We start from the raw sequence: 20,910 nt of genomic DNA, 5'->3' as shown, positions 1-20,910 counted from the left end.
CAATCGTCGGCTGCTGGTTGGAGCGCTGGCTGAAAGAGGATAGTATGATATGATGTCACTGGAAAGGTGTCTATGGACCAGTTTCTGGTGTTTGCAAACATTGCCTCAAGAGGGCGATACGCGAAAGTTGGTGGCAGATCAAGGGGAAGTTCTTATAGAACACAGGGGAAAGAGCCTATATTTACATGTTGCTTATAAGTGCATTTCATACTACTTTTGGATTATAATTGGATTTTAAGCCTTGTATGAATGTCCTGCTTAATAATAATGCTTGTGTCATCATCGCAAATCAACTGCATTATACTTAAAAAAAACTATAGGCTTTTGCTACAGCCTATATCAATGAGCGTTAGCATTCTAGCTAACAACTTCTGCATCCAAAATAGCTATTTTGCAAATATCACAAACAAATAATCTTAGCGACTGTTCAAGCAAGAATTCAAAACATTATTGTAAGCTTATGAGAACCCCAAAAAGTTATTTTGTTTCGAAGTAATACAAACGTAAATGTAGGCTATGTTGAATGGGCGCAGATGGCGATGGCTTTCTTGTCAGTGTGTCGTATACTGGAAAGGTGTCTATCGGTCTACAGTTTTACACTACGGAGGAAGTTACCAAACCGGTTCACACTCGTATGGATTGTGTTACATACCGGTATTTTGCCTTGGGGTGATTATGTAGATACGTAGGATTGTGAGGGTATCAATACAAACATGTATTTTATTTCTGAGGGCATCCGGGTGTATCGTCGGACAGGGCCACAGTGTCTCCCGACAGCTCCAGGCTAAGCCTCCAGTTTTTATGCTGCAATAGTTTAGGTGTTGGGGGGCTAGGGTCAGTCTGTTATATCAGGAGTATTTCTCCTGTCTCATCCAGTGTGAATTTAAGTATGCTCCCTCTAATTCTCTCTCTCTCTTGTTTTAGACTCTCTACCGCACCTGCTGTCTCTAACTCTCAATGATCGGCTGTGAAAAGCCAACTGACATTTACTCCTGAGGTGCTGTCCTGTTGCACCCTCTACAACCACTGTGTTTATTATTATCTGACCCTGCTGGTCATCTATGAACGTTTGAACATCTTGGCCATGTTCTGTTATAATCTCCACCCGGCATAGCCAGAAGAGGACTGGCCACCCCTCAGAGCCTGGTTCCTCTCTGGGTTTCTTCCTAGGTTCTGGCCTTTCTAGGGAGTTTTTCCTAGCCACTGTGCTTCTACATCTGCATTGCTTGCTGTTTGGGGTTTTAGGCTGGGTTTCTGTACAGCACTTTGTGACATTGGCTGATGTAAAAAGGTCTTTATAACTTTGATTGATTTATGTTGGGCAGCCTTATTAAATATTGTATAATGTTTTTTTGAAAGTCTTTTTGCCAAGACATCAACCTTTTTAATGTTACTCTAACATTAGAAGCTAAGAAGCAACACTATATATATTTATTTTAATAACTATAATAGTAATGCAAAGCACTGACACAATAGGGTTTGCTTCTTTTTATTCAACTCCAGTATGAAAAACTGATCAATTAATTAATTCCTTAATTAATTCAGTATTTGAAATGCCATGTAATTTATACTAAATTAAATTCATATTTCTGGTCTTTACCATTGATGGCCTCACAATCTAATCATATGTCAACATTACAGGAGTGTGCATTAAAATAGTCCACTTTCACAAGACTCCTCCAATGATTAATTCTTTATACTATAACTGTAATAATAGTTAGTCATATGAAACTATATCACTCTCTAAGCATACTATTATGAAAGGTCTGGATGGACACTATACCACTCAGGACAAGGGGTTTCATGGTCAAACAAGTCTTCGCCACATGTCTTCAAAGGTAGTGGTTAAAGACTGTTTCATATTTCTCCTGTTTGCCTGATGTGACTTTGGGCTCCCCATTTTGCTTGACAAAGTCCTGAGAATAAACAACAAAAACTTCCATTAACATTATACTGATTTGGTAGCATTGAATCAACAGTGTTGTTACAAACACATGAGTGCTGTAGAGATGGTACTATGTTGTTATTCCACTAGTGACCTCACCTCCAGCTCCTCCAATGAGGTGCTGCCATCCTCTACTTTCTGACCAATCCCATGGCTGAAGCTCATGTAGCGCTCCTGTCAGAAGATAGCGATGTTGTGTGAGAAACCTTATATAGCTTGAGCATAGCTAGCGAATACATAAGCATTCTTTAGCACAGATAGTACATTTTGTCGCCTTGCAATGCCAACATACCTGGTAAAATAAGGTTAAGTGCATGAATGAATGAATATATTAATTTATATATTGTCTTAGTACCTTGACCATCCCAGTGGTTAAGTGAATACGTGAACGAATGAAAATGATGCCTCATTACTTTGACCATGCTGGTGATAACTCCTTCCTCTATGATCCTGACTGCGTTCCTCAGGCCGCGTGCGAAGGCGTCCATGGCTCCGACGTGGGCTATGAACAGGTCCTCCAGGTCCGTGGACTCCCTACGCACCTTAGCATCGAAGTTCAGACCCCCCGGCTGCAGACCACCCTGCTCTATCACAGTCTGGGGAGGATAAAACAATACATGTTCTTATGTTCTTTCTGCTGACGTTCTGATAGGTATCATCATGAAATAACTGTTTATTAGTAATTGTGTGTGTCCATTATCTCCTATGTCACCTTCATTATCATGGTGGTATTCCTGATGTCCATGGGGAACTGGTCTGTGTCCCAGCCCAGGTCAGGAGAACCCGTGTTGGAGTCCACAGAGCCCAGCATGCCAAACCTACACACCAGAACAGGCGTATTAGGTTAACTGGACTGGAACATCCAGATTACCAGGAATGACGTCAACTACCCAGTCCAAAAAATACCACTAGCCCCTACCCCTTCTGTACTTCTGAAAGGTGTAAGAAATATGGTGAAAATTATACCTCCCCTATCATTACATCTACCCTATCAGAGGACAAGGTGGCGCATTAACATATTGATTCGACCTATCCAATCTCTTCAGACCTACACAAGTCCATCAAGGTAGAGAGCAGGTGATAGGGGGTCAGTTTGGGAAACGTGAAAGTCAACATGGCGACTTACACAGAGGCCATGATGACGTCGTGTTCATAGGAATGCCCAGCCAGAGTGGTGTGGTTGGGTTCGATGTTCAGCTTGAAATGGCTGTCCAGTTCATAATGCTTCAGGAAGCCTATGACACTCATTGCATCTATAAAAAGGTGAAACAGCAACATGTACAAAGTGATGTAACATGGAAATGAAAGGCATCAGAGATTTTCTAGCATTTAGTTTTTAGATGTGGTTAGTAATGCAGATAAACTGACTCGAGGGCCTCCATAGTTCAACAGTAACCACATTGTAAGGATATACTATGTGTACATTATGTTAATGTTGTGTTATGCACCTAAAAGCCTTACCATAGTCGTATTGATGTTTGCATGGCTCTTTGGGCTTGGGTTCAATGAGGAACTGGCACTTCAACCCTATCTTCTCCTTGTACTCTGATATACAAAAACACAATCAGGTTATCATCTGAAAATGGTATGTGACAGTTAAAAGTTGGTACAGTATTATGGTAACAATGTATTACACACACAGCTGTGCTAGCTACTTACTGACAGCCATTTTGAAAAAGTTTGCCATATGTTTCAGTTCAGCGCCAACATCAGTGTTGTGTATCGAGTAAAAACCCTCCCTGCCGCCCCAGAAGACTGCACAAGGAGACAGAAATACATGCATAGGTTAGGTGGTGGCAAAGACAGAGTCAGTGAAGTCATGGTGGTTAATTATGAGATATTATTTCTTCTCTCATCTCACTAAAGTTCTCTGCTCCCAGCTTCTTGGCTACATCCAGTCCTTTCTTCACCTGGGCCCCAGCATAGGCCAAAACATGGCAGTCAGGGTTGGTTGCTGCTCCATTCATGTACCTATGGTATTAGCAATAAATACAACATTAATTAAAAGAAATGTAGGCTCCAAGTCGAATGGCAAAGAGATGGCTTCATCATGAAATCTGGACAATTAGACATACATATTATGCATATAGCTAATAATATACCATATATCCTCTATTATACAGCCTTCAACAGATTATCATCTCTTCCACTTTGAAGTGTGAAAATAACCTTTGGAGTGTAAAAATGACTAGGGTTGATGAGGAAAGCTGACCTTGAGTGAGCAAACAGATTGCAGGTGACCCACAGCACCTTGACCCCAGTCCTATTCTGCAGCTGCAGGGCCAGGTCTGTCATCTCATCCAGGTTGCTGTTGGACTCCTCCAGAGTGCTTCCTTCAGGGGACATGTCCCTATACAACAGGATGGATAGGAGGGTAACATAGATCAGTTAGTATACAGTTAGAACAAGCATCTTGGACGGTGCAACTTCTTCAAGGCATAAATGGCCACTCTATCCATGTCTCTACCGACTACCAAGAAGATGATTGATTTGATACTATAGGAACAATGTGACAATACCTGTCATGAAAGGTGTAGTACTTCACCTGAAAAGAACATACACATGAATCTATATGGTTTACATGTTGTTGTTTTTTAAGCTGTACATTCTTAAAGACAAAATATTAAAGGTACAGTATTTGGGTGGAAGTTCACTCACACCAAGTTTGGTGAAGAACTCAAAGGCTGCATGGAGTCTCTTCTTGGCACATTCCATGGGGGTAGCACCCTCATTCCAGGGTCTGTGTAGTGTCTGGAACCCAAAAGGGTCAGCACCTGGTGGTGGGTCAAATGGAGGAAAACTAAATACATCACATGAAGTCATCGTGACAGACCCATGATGAGAGATCAGGGTTGTTTTTTTGATGAAAGAGACAGTGATTTATTGAATTAAATGTACAAATGTTTCTGTAGTCTATGTACAGTATAAATGAGAGTGACCTGAAGCAATCAATGTGTGTTAGTGAACATTCATTACCAGTCCCACAGAAGGAGTGCCAGTAACAGACTGAGAATCTCAGCCAGTCCTCCATACTTCTGCCCAGCAGCACCTGCACAGGTAAACAGTTACATGAAGCCTGCTGGGAAACCCTCAGGTGGGATCATTCAGGTATGTAAAGGAGGTAGACTCTCACTGTGCAACAGGAAGACAACAGATACTTCCATGACACCTGACACACACAGCTCTTCTTTCATGTTTGCCACACCTACTTCTTCTGCATTGTAGTGTTGGAAACACAAGACGTTTCGAGCTCCAGCGTTGGGTACATATGGAATCTTCGGAATACCTGTGTGATACATTAATCTCGGTTAACCCAGAACTAAAATACCCCCCCCTCGAGTGAACGTGCACACACTCAATTCTTCATTGCTGCGACTTGCTTGCTAGTTGAGATTTCTGCTCTTCACTCCGTTGTCAGTTTAGCCTACATTTCACTGAGCTTAGTAGCAGAAAGCATGTTTTATGTGTCCTTCAAGGCAGCTGTCAATGATCACGTTAGGCTGCGTCTCATTTTATTTTTTTAATGGCGGTTTGATCGCGGGGGAGACACTAGTAATGCCTGCAGTTTTCGGTTTGGCTATTTGTTCCAAATGTATTAATCTATAAATATATCTCTTTGACAAAATTCGTCATCTCTCCCATGTCTTATTCGACTAGTAGTTGTTCTGAAATGTGGATTTCGGCAGGCAAGAAAATGGCCTTGCCGAAACCCTCCCCCCTTCAAATTTCCTTAATTTTGTGGCTAGTCAAATACTTTCTGTAGCACACATCAGAGTCAAATACTTTATATAGAACAAACTTCACGTCAGGATAGGCAACCGAAATGAATAATTAATGTGTGTGTGTTATATTAAAAATATAGGGAGTAAAATGTAGGCAAGCAATAAACATTTCAGAACAACTACTAGTCGAATGAGACATGGGAGAGATGACGAATTTTAGCAAAGAGATTTATTTATAGACTAATACACTTGAAATTACTAGTGCCTCCCCCGCGATCAAACCGCCTTAAAAAATCTAATGAAACGCAGCCTAAAGGACACAAATAAAAAATGCTTTCTGCTACTAAGATCAGTGAAATATAGGCTAAACTGACAACGGAGTGAAAAGCAGAATCATGCAAAAATAAAACATTGCCTTGGAAAATCGGGTTTCCCTGCTAATATTGGAGAAACTTCACATTTATAAAGCATCTAACTGCCATGCACGACGAAAAACAATTTCAGTTATTGTTTGGTGAATGCATGAAACTTCCAATCTCAGCTCTTGTTTGCATGGTCAATTGCCACTGACTTAAAGCCTATATAGAACCTATATTGCGGAAGAAGTGTGCTATAATTGAAGCAAAGAATGATTACCAGCAAAGAATTCTGTTTCCATAGCCATGTCAAATACTTTTAAGAACTTCAGATCATCTTTGAGTTTTCCCCTTGAAGTTCCACTTCGGCTTGAATGAAAATAAGAAACGCAATCTTCACATCTACCACAAGGCGTCTCTGGTAACCAGCAGAACACTAACCGTTTAAGATTTTTGTCAAAATAGTAATTTTTGGTCCCGTTTGACAGCATCAAACCGCCTTTCAAAACCCACAAACTAGTCAGCTCTATCACCGTCTTCTTTGGTCAACGCTAACTGTCATTACCAAATTCCGTGGTAGACTTTGGATCTGATAGGCTAATCTATACATTGCAACATTATTGCAGTCATTCACACTGTACGACCTCTTTAGGGCCCAATTTACTATGGTTCTAGTCTTCAGTAGCAAGATTATGAAGACAAACAGGACTATGACTGGGTGAATCTCGAAAGGTCATGTTATAAATCAGGGTAAACAAGATTATATAACAATGTGCAAACAAACATTTAAGTAAGACATAATATTATGCAACCAGGGCATGTTCAATATCTGATGTTTATTTCAATTACAATGGATCTTTTACAAAATATCTGATGCAGAAACATCAACGGAAAAAAGTAGAAACAAACAGGACACCATATACACTATTCCATAAATACATATTTACATACATTATAGTAGTAGTAGTATATAGAATCCAACAGAAATTTGGTCTGGAATTCCAGGTGGAATCTGTCAGCAGCAGAAAATATTTCTATGTGCACCTTTGAAGCCCTATATCATTGGTTACTTTCAGAATAGCACCCTATTCCCATTATAGTGCACACCTTTGACCAGGGACTGGTCAAAAGTAGTATACTATGTAGGGAATAGGGTGCCATTTGGGATGAACACATTTTTCTCCCAGTACCCAATACAGTGCACAATGCAGTTTCCACAGCACATTATGAAACAATGTTTTGCATTGGTTAAGGATGTTACTTACAGTCGTTATGTTACTTATGTTACTTACAGTCATTCTTTTCATAAACAACACACACATATTTTGCATAATATAATGGAAGGCAAAACAAATACCACCAAATACCAGGCACTGTAGGATGGAGGCACTTGTGCACCTACTGTAAGAAGACTGGTTTGGCATGGTGACGTTTGGCACATGAGGGTGGCAGACAGCGGTCCTGTACTGTATGTGTGTGTGAGATGGTGGCAATCAGGGTACTAGTCAGTTTTCAATTCTGTCAATTCAATAACATTATTTAAAATTCAGTGAGTTGAAAATACCCCATTCTTTTCAATGAAGATGTTTCCATTCATGAATTAAAATCAGTGCCTGAACTGACTAAATGGATCCATTCCCAGACCGTGGTGAGAAGAAGGAGCAGTCTCTCTTTATGACTTGGTGGGACTGAGTTCTGGCTGTATGTCTGTCTGTGTGAGCTCTTTCTTCTTCCTCCTCTTCTTTTTGCCTCGGCAGGGCTTGCACAGGCAGCACAGGATGCAGGGTGAAGCCAGCAGGAGGAGAGGAGAGGCCACCAGCACGATGACACTGACGCCAACCAGGATGCCCACCACCTGCCAAGAGGAGGTTCACACACACACACACACAAACACACACACACACACACAGGGTGTTTAGCAGGAGGCCAATAAATGTGAATGTCACATACAAAATGTCAGGCCAATGACTGTTGATTCAGGCATACAAGAAAACTTGATATAGCAAAACACAGATTTCCTGGTTTACTGGAGTGTAAAATGAGAAGAGTCACCTCACCTGTGTTCTGTTCCACATGACGGAGGCTCGGGAGTGGCCCAGCATGTTCCTGCATGGCCCCTTATCATAGTGCCTCAGAAATATATCACCCTAAACATATAACAACAGTTTTCATAGTACCTCAGAAATATTTCATCTTAACATAGAGGAATACAGTATCACCATTAACATACAACATGTAGGTTCAGACTTATTGAAGCATTTATCACTGTATGTGGACTTACATCCAGGTTCTGCAGACAGTACCAGCAGAAGGTGTGTTTGCAGCTCTTACACAGCATCTGGGCACAGCCTTGGTTCCTCTCGATGTACACACCACACATGGGGCACTGCTTGATGGGCAGATCAGAGTCACTGCATGACCGGCCCCTGGGGACAGGTGGATGAGGGGTGGAGAGGTGGGGGAGTTGGGGGGAGAGGTGGAGAGGTGGTGGGGGAGGTGAGGGAGAGTGGGTTCAGACAGAATTAGATTAAGAATGTTAATAATGTCTATACATTATAGTGTAAATATAATTATATGGTGTTAGCAGGGTTAAACCATGGAAGCTGAAGCACAGACTGTCATCTTTATTTAGCACTAATGTTAATTGGCGGTTTAACTTAATTTATTTGGGGAGAAGAAACTATGAGGGAACCAGTTGACTGAATACCATGGTAAGAAGGGATTGAATTAACTGCATTGTATTACTAAATGGACCAATAGTGTTAATCCCCCACAACAACATCAAACTGGCATTCTGTCTCTCATACTTTGGGGCTCAAATCTAAGATTTCAGAACACTTTCTGGTCTTGTCTGATGTTGTTATACTTTCGTACATTAAATTCATCGACTCAAGTACATTTCCTCAAGTACCTGAGGCACTTCGCGTTGCCAAAGCAACGGAAATGGATTCACTGAATGACTTCCCTACTCCCCTCCTTGGCAGGGACACAATGGCATTCCATTAAGCTTTCCTCCACACCTTCCAATACCACACACACACATATATATATATATATATATATATATACACACACACACACACACACACACACACACACACACACACACACACACACACACACACACACACACACACACACACACACACACACACACACACACACACACACATTGAAGGGTGGAAGGGGTGGGATACTGTATAGAGAGAGGGACACTGAGGAACACACTGAGCACACTGTCTGTGGCACACCAGAAATGGCATTGGGTGTAGCTAGCTTGTCCAAAAGGCCAAGACACTCTTACCAAATTGTTCATTTGACTTATTTCCAAAATGACGAGCAACAGTACTGCCAACTACTGCTTCAATCAGCATTCATCAGTTATTTAGTGACAATATTTTTTCCACCAAGGCGCCCTGACTGTGACTGACTGACCTGCTCTCTGAGGCAGGCGATGATGATGTCATAGGCTGGTGCTCGGAGCAGGCGTGCCCGTCCTGCCAGGGCCCTCTACAGCCAGAGCAGAAGACGGTGTGGCAGGCTGAACAGGGCACGGACGTAGGCTGGCCCTCTGAGCTGGGCCCAACGCTGCAGACAGCCTGGCACTCCAGCACCGGGCACCATGCTCTACTAGGGTCCAGCTGCACCCCTGAAACATAACAAACCAATGATGTACATAAACACATATGTATGTACATACACAGGTAACTGCCAAAATAAAGGAAACACTAGTAAATGAGGGATATAAAGTATATTGAAAGCAGGTGCTTCCACACAGGTGTGGTTCCTGAGTTAATGAAGCACTTAACATTCCATCATGCCCAGTTCACCATTATTTTGGCTACCATGGCTCAAAGAGATCTAAAGAGGGGTCTCAAATGAGCATTGGGGGTTTGTGTGTGTGTGTGTGTGTGTGTGTGTGTGTGTGTGTGTGTGTGTGTGTGTGTGTCTCAGTTACCAGATCTCAACCCAGTTGAACACTTATGAGAGATTCTGGATAGATTCAGAGACCGCGTTTTCCTCTACCATCAACAAAACACAAAATGATGGAATTTCTCGTGGAAGAATGGTGTCGCATCCCTCCAATAGTTAAAGACACTTGTAGAATCTATGCCATGTTCTGGCAGCTCGTGGTGGCCCAACGTCCTATTTAGACGCTTTATTTGATTTTGACAGTTACCTGTATGTATGTCTATAGAATGATACCCAAAGCAAGGTATTAGATATAGAGGGTAGAGGATCCTAGATACGGGTGCCTTCAGAAAGTATTCACACCTCTTGACTTTTTCTACATTTTGTTGTGTTACTGCCTGCATTTAAAATTAGTTAAATTGAGATTTTGTGTCACTGGCCTCCACACGCCAAAGTATAATTATATATTTTTTAAGTTTGTACAAATTAAAATAAAAAATTAAAAGCTGAAATGTCTTGCGTCAATAAGTATTCAACCCATTTGTTATGACAAGCCTAAATAAGTTCAGGAGTAAAAATTAGCTTAACAAGTCATATAATAAGTTGCATGGACTCACTCTGTGTGCAATAATAGTATTTAACATGATTTTTGAATGACTACCTTATTTCTGTACCCTACACATACAATTATCTGTAAGATCCCTCAGTCGAGCAGTGAATGGGTAAAAAAATATATATATATCTGACATTGAATATTACACTTGGTGTATCAATACACCCAGATCTACAAAGATACAGGCACCTTCCTAACTCAGTTGCTGGAGAGGAAGGAAACCGCTCAGGTATTTCACCATGAGGACTATGGCGACTTTAAAACAGTTACAGTTTAATGGCTGTGATAGGAGAAAACTGAAGATGGATCAACAACATTGTAGCCTGTACAGAATAGAAATATTCCAATACATGCATCCTGTTCCCAATTAGGCACTAAATGTGGCAAAGAAATTAACTTTATGTCCTAAATACAAAGCATTATGTTAAGGGCAAATCCAACACAACACATCACTGAATACCACTCTTCATATTTTCAAGCATGGTGGTGGCTGCATCATGTTATGGGTATGCTTGTCCTCGGCAAGGACTAGGGAGTTTTTTAGGATAAAATTCAACGGAATAGAGCTGCATCATCATTTTTGAATGACTACCTTATTTCTGTACCCTACACATACAATTATTTGTAAGATCCCTGTCGAGCAGTGAATGGGTAAAAAAAAAAGCACATGAACATTTTAGAGGAAAACCTGGTTCAGTCTGCTTTCCAACAGACACTGGGAGACAAATTCATCTTTCAGCAGGACAATAACCAAAAACAGGCCAAATATACAAATATACACAACATTGGATGTTCCTGAATGGCCTATTTACAGTTTTGACTTAAATCGGCATGACAATCTATGGCACGACTTGAAAATGGCTGTCTAGGAATGATCAACAACCAACTTGACAGAGCTTGAAGAATTATTAAAAGAATAATGTGCAAATATTGTACAATCCAGGTGTGCAAAGCTCTTAGAGACTTACCCAGAAAGTCTCACAGGTATAATCGCTGCCAAAGGTTACTCTAACATGTATTGACTCAGGGGGTTAAATACTTATGTAATCAGGATATATTAGTCTCTTTTATGATTTTTTTTTTTTTTTACAAATGTTACAATTCTTCCACTTTGACATTACAGAGTATTTTGTATAGATCGTTGACAAAAAATGACAATTAAATCCATTTTAATCCCACCTTGTAAAAAGTCAAGGGGTGTGAATACTTTCTGAAGGTACTGTAGGCCTGCTTATCCTAGATGTGCAGGGATTTCAGTGGGGTTTATAACTGCTTTCGTAACAAAGGCACATGTTGTCCTTATCAGAGGAGCACCATAATAACATATTTTGTGCACTTTGTTCGACTTTTCCTAGATCCAATTTTTTAAGGTATTTGATTTATGACTGAACGGTGACTAATATTGGTTTCAGTGTGTTGTTGCCTCAAGGCAATCCAACCAACCTCAGATTACAATTTATAAATGTCAAACCAGCTGGGACTTTTTCTACACTGTTTTCTTCTCTTCACGCTCTCAGAAATGACTTTTGTCTCTAAACTAAAGCCAACAACAACAAACCATATTTCTTCACCAACAAAAACTGCAGACAGACAGAACAATAACAGCTTGATAATTTCCAACAATTATTCAACTGCTATTTATAAATCGCCTTATGCTAATCTGGTAGCTTGACGAACCGTCTAGTAGCTACTAAAGTTACAAGAACCTTTCAGCTGGACTGGGACAGGGTGGGAGGGAGGGAGTCAAGATAAGGACTAGAGGGAGTCTCTCTCGGTACAGTAACCCCACAATATGCCAGGCATGTCGATACTAGAGGCAGGCTCAGATCAGCTCAGCTCACTGCCACCAGATGGCCCAGACCTGAAATAGCCTGGTTGCCGTGACAGCCGTCACCAGTCACTTCACCAGCATGCTAATGCTAATGAACGGTACCGTACCTTGTTCAAACTCCAGTCGCTGGTACAGCTCAACCTGATCCGCAGGGGCAAAACAGGCTATCTGCAAAACAACACAAAAAAATAACAGAATGGATCACGTCTGTGATTATGTCTTAAAATCAAAGGAGGACCAGCCTGGTCCCAGATCAGTTTATGCTGTATTGCCAACTTCTATGGTCATTGTCACAAACAGATCTGAGACCAGGCTTTAATGTAATGCATTCCACAGAAATTAAATGTATTGCATTCCAACGGAAATGCAGAATTTAACCAGGGATAATCATTTCAAGAGAAGATCGGTTGATTACCAAACTCCCTGACCTGATCGCAACACTACATTGGCTTGTGCTGTAGAGTATTTACCATTTACACCTGACAATGACATTTGCAAGTTCAAGGTGTGGTGGCATGATGTAAGATGTAGAAAGGTTTGGCAAATTCATCTTACCCAACAGTACCCAACCCTACTAGTGGTAACAGGCAAATACATATGAGTGTAATAGCAATGTAGCAGTGTAATAGTCAAATGGTCTAAACATTGATGTGTACCAGTGGTTCTTTGAATATGTCCAAAATGGCACCCTATTCCCTATATAATTCCCTATGTGCCCTGGTCAAAAGTAGTGCACTATAAAGGGAATAGGGTGTCATTTGAGTCGCAACCACAGTAGAACATCCAGTAGTACCTCTGAGTGGAGTAGGACTCCTGTCCTCTGACAAGCCATGTCTGGACATGTGACCGGGCTGCCCCCACCCTCCCGGATGGCCAGCTGAACATACTGCTGTAGACACTGAGGGGACAGACAACCAATGACGTAAACACAGATGTGAATAATATGTATGTCTATGGACAGAACCAGAGAGCAGGGCCATGTTCAGCAACGCACAACGTTGTGAAATGTTCAGAAACATGCCTCTCTGTAGCCATGTAGAGTAAGGAATCACGTCAGCTCTGATCATTACATTTTATCTACAACATTCCACAACGTTCACCAACTAAAAGTGGCCCTGGATTGATGTTGATGTTGACAGTATCTGAGATATACAGTAACTAGCACTTGAACTAGACTCGTCTCTAACAAACAATTTAATGCTAAAGACAAAGCAGACAAAAAATGCAGTCCTGCGAGTCTGTTCATGCAAAAATCTGCTGTTTTGTTTGTCAGAAGAGTCACGCCAAGCCTCACCCAGCTACTGTAGCAACAGCAGAATGCAGAAGGCATGGGGTTTATTGTCAATCAGTGCATAGTACTGGTAAGTGTTGTGTTGACAGTATCTCTCTATGGCTGTGTTCCAAATGGCATCGTATTCCCTATATAGTGCACTACTTTCCAGGCCCATAGGGATATACCCTATGTTTGACCTTGGCCTAGCAACTCAGACTGCTGCTCCGAGCGATGCCAGCAGCCAGGCAGAGATTAGCACCTGCCAGCCAACCAACCCCACGCCAGGATATCTCACTATCCGTGTCAAGGCACATCACCTCCACCTCAGTGCGGATGGATACAGGCTGACTGAACACCAATCAATAGAAGGTCAGCTAGAGTACTGCCTGCCAGAGATAAAAGTGAAAGAGAAACTAAATGCTTTCAGGAAAGCGGTGATTAAATATACATTTTTGATTCGGCAGATAGATATGTCCTGTTGTTTGAAAGCTGAGTCTTGTTGAATTATTAAAATAGAGGGAGAATAGAAAATACAGGCATTTCCCTGCCCAGTATCAGATATGAGAAGAGAAGTTATGGCAGGTTCGTGTTGTCTACCTACCGGGGTGCAGAAGACACAGTCACAGGTGTGCAGCGTGCTGGTTGCTGCTGAGGGGTGCTCACTAAGGCACAGCTTGCAGTAGACCACCACATCAGCCTGGGTGGAGGAGGAGGCCACTACAGCCCCGGCCTGGCCCAGAGGCTGGGATGGACTGCTGTTGGCTATGGGGCCCTGACCCTGGCTCTGGCTCCGGGCTGGACTGTTGTTGTTAGCCATGGGGGGAGCAGAGCGGTCAGTCAGCGCTGTCTGGAAGCTTCTTTTAGCCCTTCTGCTGGAGGAAGTGTGGAGGGCTGTGCTCCATGGTCTGGGGGATGGTGGAGAACAGAAGACAAGCAGTCAGCCGATAACCTCGCCAGTCCCCATCTAGTTGTGTTTAAAACAGCTGATAGCCTCGCCAGTCCCCACATCATCTAATGGTGTTTAAAACAGCTGATAGCCTCGCCAGTCCCCACATCATCTAGTTGTGTTTAAAACAGCTGATAGCCTGCCAGTCCCCACATCATCTAGTTGTGTTTAAAACAGCTGATAGCCTGCCAGTCCCCACATCATCTAGTTGTGTTTAAAACAGCTGATAGCCTCGCCAGTCCCCACATCATCTAATGGTGTTTAAAACAGCTGATAGCCTCGCCAGTCCCCACATCATCTAGTTGTGTTTAAAACAGCTGATAGCCTCGCCAGTCCCCACATCATCTACCGGTAGTTGTGTTTAAAACAGCTGATAGCCTCGCCAGTCCCCACATCATCTAGTTGTGTTTAAAACAGCTGATAGCCTCACCAGTCCCCACATCATCTAATGGTGTTTAAAACAGATGATAGCCTCGCCAGTCCCCACATCATCTAGTTGTTTAAAACAGCTGATAGCCTCGCCAGTCCCCACATCATCTAGTTGTGTTTAAAACAGATGATAGCCTCGCCAGTCCCCACATCATCTAGTTGTGTTTAAAACAGCTGATAGCCTCGCCAGTCCCCACATCATCTAGTTGTGTTTAAAACAGCTGATAGCCTCGCCAGTCCCCACATCATCTACCGGTAGTTGTGTTTAAAACAGCTGATAGCCTCGCCAGTCCCCACATCATCTAGTTGTGTTTAAAACAGCTGATAGCCTCACCAGTCCCCACATCATCTAATGGTGTTTAAAACAGATGATAGCCTCGCCAGTCCCCACATCATCTAGTTGTTTAAAACAGCTGATAGCCTCGCCAGTCCCCACATCATCTAGTTGTGTTTAAAACAGCTGATAGCCTCACCAGTCCCCACATCATCTAGTTGTGTTTAAAACAGCTGATAGCCTCACCAGTCCCCACATCATCTAGTTGTGTTTAAAACAGATGATAGCCTCGCCAGTCCCCACATCATCTAGTTGTGTTTAAAACAGCTGATAGCCTCGCCAGTCCCCACATCATCTAGTTGTGTTTAAAACAGATGATAGCCTCGCCAGTCCCCACATCATCTAGTTGTGTTTAAAACAGCTGATAGCCTCGCCAGTCCCCACATCATCTAGTTGTGTTTAAAACAGCTGATAGCCTCACCAGTCCCCACATCATCTAGTTGTGTTTAAAACAGCTGATAGCCTCACCAGTCCCCACATCATCTAATGGTGTTTAAAACAGATGATAGCCTCGCCAGTCCCCACATCATCTACTTCCAGGTTGCTTACCAAATAGTGCACTACTTTTAACCAGAGCCCTATTTTGGATGTGGCCCCAGACATATAATTATCACTTCCTGTTAATGAACAGAGGAGCCATTACTCCCCCTCCTTCCAGCAGTATTAGTGTGTGTAGCCGTTGGTAACATGGCTGTTTTACATTGGCATCTACGGTGCAACACTTCTACGGCGCATCACAAAATCATGGGTAATATCTTTGTGTCTTTGCAATAGACAAACAAGAGAAAAGGTGTTATCCCCTTTACCAATAAAATGTCTCTTTCAGGTTTCGCCAGAAGGAAAATATTAATTTCAGAATTCATTGAAGAGCAGGAAACTCGTGGTGCTGCTGCCGATTGACCCATTTCACATGTTCTGGGCTAATCCAAGCTAGAGAAGAGGACAAAGTCTAACTAAGAGGTCTAACTGTAGCTCAGGTCATCTGGTGTTGGGCCCTGTGAAAGAGTACAAACTCAGAGCCAATTTCTCTGCCCTCAAATCCAATGAGGAAAAATAAAGAATTAAGTAGTAAAATAGATTTAGCACGACAGAATGAGTGGCTAAAAAGCTGTTGATTATGCATGTGTCTATCTACAGTTTCTCATTCTCCACACAAAGTGCAGTCGCTGTTTAAATTGGCAGGCAAATTTATACCAGCCAAATCAATAGAGCCAACATCACTGTCCTAAATTTACTGTGCTCCTCTATCTAACATTGATTTATGGTACACGTGCAAAACACTGATACTTGCACTTGAATGTGCACATTTTATTTCTGCACAGTCATTATTTCTCTCTGTCCCATAGGAGTGAAGCCCTTCTGTATTGTGGTGGAGAATGGAGAGCAGGGTGAAGAAATCCGACAATGCTACTTACTTCTGTCTGTCTGTTCGTCAGAGTCAGTCTGTCAGCCTATCGGTTTGTAAGACTGCCCGCCTGTCTGTCTGTCTGTCAGTTAGTCTGTCTGTCGTCAGTCTGTTAGTCTGTCTGTCCTGCACAACCATAACAGGAAGGTAGCAGTAACAAACAGACCTGTTATTACCGGTAATAAAAACTCTGTTATTTTGCATTGCGACACAATGGTGCTTTATCAGTTTCCTCTATCTCTCCGCCTGGAAAGTTCCTCACCCTTTTGTTATCTTGATGAAATATTGCAACTTGCAAAATGATACAAATGGAGGAAAGGATCACCAATGTCACTGGAGTGTTTGGATCCAGCCATTGACACAACAATCTGGGGGTCAGCTGGAGTGAACCGCTAGCTTGTAGCATACAACAACAACAAACATGTTTATACCGTCATCATGATGTAGACAAGCTTTGATTAACTAACCATATGGCCTTTGCTTTGACTAATAACAGATTTCACATTACAGTGAGTTCTGTTTCTAACCATACTGTAGGCATTCTCCATGGATCAAAGTCTAGGTTGAATCCCAGCCAGGGATCAAAGCCTCATTGTCCAGTACACAAGCAGAAACGGAAAAACAGCTCAGCTCGGTGAATAGTTGCCATACATACAGAGTGACTGGCTGTGTTCTGTTGGAAGGAGGCAGCTGGGCCTGGGCCTATGCTGCCGGACTTACAATCCTCTGTGTGTGTGTGTGTGTGTGTGTGTGTGTGTGTGTGTGTGTGTGTGTGTATGTGTGTGTGTGTGTGTGTGTGTGTGTGTGTGTGTGTGTGTGTGTGTGTGTGTGTGTGTGTGTGTGTGTGTGTGTATGTGTGTGTGTGTGTGTGTGTGTGTGTGTGTGTGTGTGTGTGTGTGCGTGTGTGTGTGTGTGTGCGAGAGCAAACAAGAGAGAATGAGAGAAAGAAAGACATTCATCTTGCTGCAGTTAATGCAGGTCTAAATGTCAAATTGTTTCTACTCCAATGCCTATGAAAATGCTGTTTTAATGAATCAAAGAAACAAACAAAACCATAATTTGTTTATTACTGTGTTATTACCAAATACTGTATATATGTTGTAGTACATGTTAAACTACAGTAAATGGGAGTGACAACCTCTTTATATGAGGGTATCCCCCTAATAAAGTATATTCTTCAACCAGAATTCATAGAGGAATAATCTGAAATATACTCATTGTTCGCATGTAGTAGACAGCAGAAGAATACAAGATGAGCTTGACTGACACAATTTAACCTTCCAAGGTTGTAGCTATACAGGTCCACATTGAAATTCTGCAACATACGCACATTAAACCATTCCTTACACAGAAAATGACACTAAATGCCACAATAAATACGGAAACACTAGGGGGGAAAAGACCGAGAGGGGGGAAGAGAGAGAGACCTACCTCCTCGGTCAGGTCGCCTACTTCGTGTAGCCTACGAGCTGCTTCTGTCCAGATTAACAGCCGCAGTGCTTTTACTAGGACACATGCACATCTGTTGATACACAGTCACCTACAAAACACCTCCGCTCGGTCGCCACGATATTCACACAAGCACCACCCATTTACCTCTTTCTTCCAACTGCACTAGACACACCTCCCTGCCTGGCCTACAATCACCAACGCAATCAGTGTTGGCATGCACAGTCAGTCCCGTGTTTCCAGATGGACGGGTGTGTGTGTAGTATTGTTCCGCCAACGATGTTCTTGCTGCTTTGCCTGCTGCTTACTTGACCAGGAAGCGGTAGGCTATTGGTGGAATGTCCTCTAGCCTGCCCCTGGCGGCTTGCATAGAAAAAAAAGCAAAAGCAAAAACCTACAAGCATCATCTCTCACTTCAGGAGTTCGTCCTTTTTGACTACATAATGAATCTTATTGTTACAAATCCACAGAAGCTTCTCTTGTGATATCTCCTGGTTGGGTAGAATATCGCAGTAAATGTGTTTTTACTTTCGATATTCAGGGTTTGCTCGTCAATAGCTCTCTGACGGAAGGTGCTAGGATGATGAGAATGATATATATATTGAATTGGATGACCGTAGAGAGCAAGGTACACACTATGTTTTTACCGATAGTCAAACTCTTCCCTTTAGAGAGCCGAGAATAATGCAATATACTGTTTCCTGGCACTCTGATGGTTTAGGGACCATCGTAAAAGTGCAATACCGGTGATAAAAAATATATGTTTTTGCATTCCAATTTAGGAGGGTTAGCCCTATATGACGATTACACACACTGCATAGGGCCTCCAGTCACTAAAGGGCCAAGCATTTTTATTAGTTACCTCTAACTACTAATATTTGACCCATTTACAAGGATACTTTTCAAAAGCCTCCTTTCTAGGTGAAATGGAAATGTAAAACCAGATCATGTGAAGTAACTGACCCCACTCATCCATGCTACATTCATTAGAATTCCAGTTCAGTACTTCCCTGATTTTATAGGCATATTTCTTGTGATAGGTCAAACTTTCAATACCTTCCTATCCATATGAGCTACAGATCTACAGACAAGGGTAGTGGGTTCCTTCACCTCTCTTATACATTTTTTAATTCCTCCCCTTCGATTCTCTAGAAATATTTTTCTTATTACAGCTTTAGATGTTAATTCAATAGCTTCCTATCTACATTATAAGGGCACAAGGCGAGACCCAAATGCAGACACAGGAGGGAGATGGTTGAGCTCTGAGATTTATTATAACATAGGGAGTAAGCAAAGGCAGGTCGGGGGACAGGCAAGAGTTCATAAACCAGGTCAGAGTCCAAACAGTACCAGGCGATAGGCAGTCTTGAAGTCAGACCAGGCAGGGGTCAGAAACCAGATCAGAGTCCAAAACAGTACAAGGGGATAGGCAGGCTTGTAGTCAGAACAGGCAGAATGGCCAGGCAGGTGGGTTCGGAGTCAGGAAAGGCGAGGGTTGAAACCAGGACGACTAGAAATAAATGGAGACTGGGAAAATAGGAGCAAGAAAAACCGCTGGTTGACTTGGCAAACAAGATGAACTGGCACAGAGAGACAGGAAACACAGGGATAAATACACCGGGGATAATAAGCGAAACCTGGAGTGGCTGGAGACAATCACAAGGACAGGTGAACCAGATCAGGGTGTGACATACATGACATATACATCTAAAACCACTTGAGGTTACGTCTCTGACCGCGCTCGTCCATAGTAGTCTACACACATTAGAATTGCAATTTTTATTTACTGATATTACATAAATATCTCCTGTGATAGTTCTAATTTTCAATAGCTCACTGTCCATATGAGTTACAGATCAACAGACTCGTGTGTTGGTTTCATTGACCTCTCTTATCAAAGGTACACCTTCATATTTTTTCCAAAATGGCTCACCTTTGATTTTCTAAAAATATATCACCAAGTACAGCTGTGGTTATTAATTCATGTACAGATCTAATTTGTGGCAAATCCAACATAACACATCACTGAGTATGTTACGTTGGATTTGCCTCAAACACAGCGCTTTGTATTCAGGACATAAAGTGAATTTCTTTGCCACTTTTTGCAGTTTACTTTAGTGCCTTATTGCAAACATGATACATGTTTTGGAATATTTTGTATTCTGCACAGGCTTCCTTCTTTTCACTCTTTAATTTAGGTTAGTATCGGGGAGTAACTAAAATATTGTTTATCCATCCTCAATTTTCTCCTATCACAGCCATTAAACTCTGTAACTGTTTTAAAGTCCCCGTTGACCTCATGGTGAAATCTCTGAGCAGTTTCCTTCCTCTCTGGCAACTGAGTTAGGAAGTGTGCCTGTTTCTTTGTAGTGAATGGGTGTATTGATACTCCATCGAAAGTGTAATTAATAACTTCACCTGCTCAACGGGATATTCAATGTCTGCTTTTTTTTACCCATCTTCCAGTAGATGCCCTTCTTTGCGATGTTAGCTCACTGTAGTTTGGGGAGAGGAATGAAGTGGGCGGCTTTGGAAAACCGGTCGACCACAGTCAGGATGGCAGTGTTGCCCTCAGACGGAGGGAGACCCGTGACGAAATCCAGGGATATATGGGACCAGGGACAGTGAAGGACAGGCAGTGGTTGTGGAAGACCAGCTGGAGCTTGCCGAGGAGTTTTGTTCTGTGCGCAGACCG

General features: G+C 42.2%; 2 protein-coding genes across 6 annotated transcripts; both read right to left on the bottom strand.

Moving 5' to 3' along the window:
- Nucleotides 1–1,473: 1,473 nt before the first annotated feature.
- Nucleotides 1,474–6,530, bottom strand: LOC139573542 (uncharacterized). 5 transcript variants are annotated; one of them, XM_071397121.1, is made up of 14 exons: nucleotides 6,304–6,530; nucleotides 5,155–5,231; nucleotides 4,922–4,994; nucleotides 4,604–4,719; nucleotides 4,465–4,490; nucleotides 4,158–4,295; nucleotides 3,807–3,916; nucleotides 3,605–3,700; nucleotides 3,407–3,490; nucleotides 3,072–3,198; nucleotides 2,658–2,763; nucleotides 2,359–2,541; nucleotides 2,045–2,119; nucleotides 1,474–1,916 (listed from the first exon to the last, which is right to left on the bottom strand). In XM_071397121.1, exons 1-14 carry the CDS (start codon nucleotides 6,512–6,514, stop codon nucleotides 1,833–1,835), a joined length of 1,506 nt encoding a protein of 501 aa, XP_071253222.1. In that variant the 5' UTR covers nucleotides 6,515–6,530; the 3' UTR covers nucleotides 1,474–1,832. The 5 variants fall into 5 exon arrangements, with proteins under 5 accessions (XP_071253222.1, XP_071253224.1, XP_071253226.1 ...); XM_071397123.1 differs by having other exon boundaries at nucleotides 4,604–4,696; nucleotides 6,304–6,525; XM_071397125.1 differs by lacking the exon at nucleotides 4,465–4,490 and having other exon boundaries at nucleotides 4,604–4,696.
- Nucleotides 6,531–6,840: 310 nt separating this feature from the next.
- On the bottom strand, nucleotides 6,841–18,838 carry LOC139573544 (E3 ubiquitin-protein ligase RNF144B-like). Its single transcript, XM_071397127.1, has 8 exons — nucleotides 18,198–18,838; nucleotides 14,254–14,557; nucleotides 13,173–13,277; nucleotides 12,487–12,547; nucleotides 9,459–9,672; nucleotides 8,305–8,449; nucleotides 8,081–8,170; nucleotides 6,841–7,878 (listed from the first exon to the last, which is right to left on the bottom strand). Exons 2-8 carry the CDS (start codon nucleotides 14,467–14,469, stop codon nucleotides 7,696–7,698), a joined length of 1,014 nt encoding a protein of 337 aa, XP_071253228.1. The 5' UTR covers nucleotides 14,470–14,557; nucleotides 18,198–18,838; the 3' UTR covers nucleotides 6,841–7,695.
- Between the last annotated feature and the right edge of the window lie 2,072 nt (nucleotides 18,839–20,910).

This window comes from Salvelinus alpinus, chromosome 4 (assembly GCF_045679555.1).
Source record: "Salvelinus alpinus chromosome 4, SLU_Salpinus.1, whole genome shotgun sequence".
NCBI lineage: Eukaryota > Metazoa > Chordata > Actinopteri > Salmoniformes > Salmonidae > Salvelinus > Salvelinus alpinus.
Note: the sequence above shows the minus strand (reverse complement) of the source record. Positions and strands in the feature narration are given on the sequence as shown.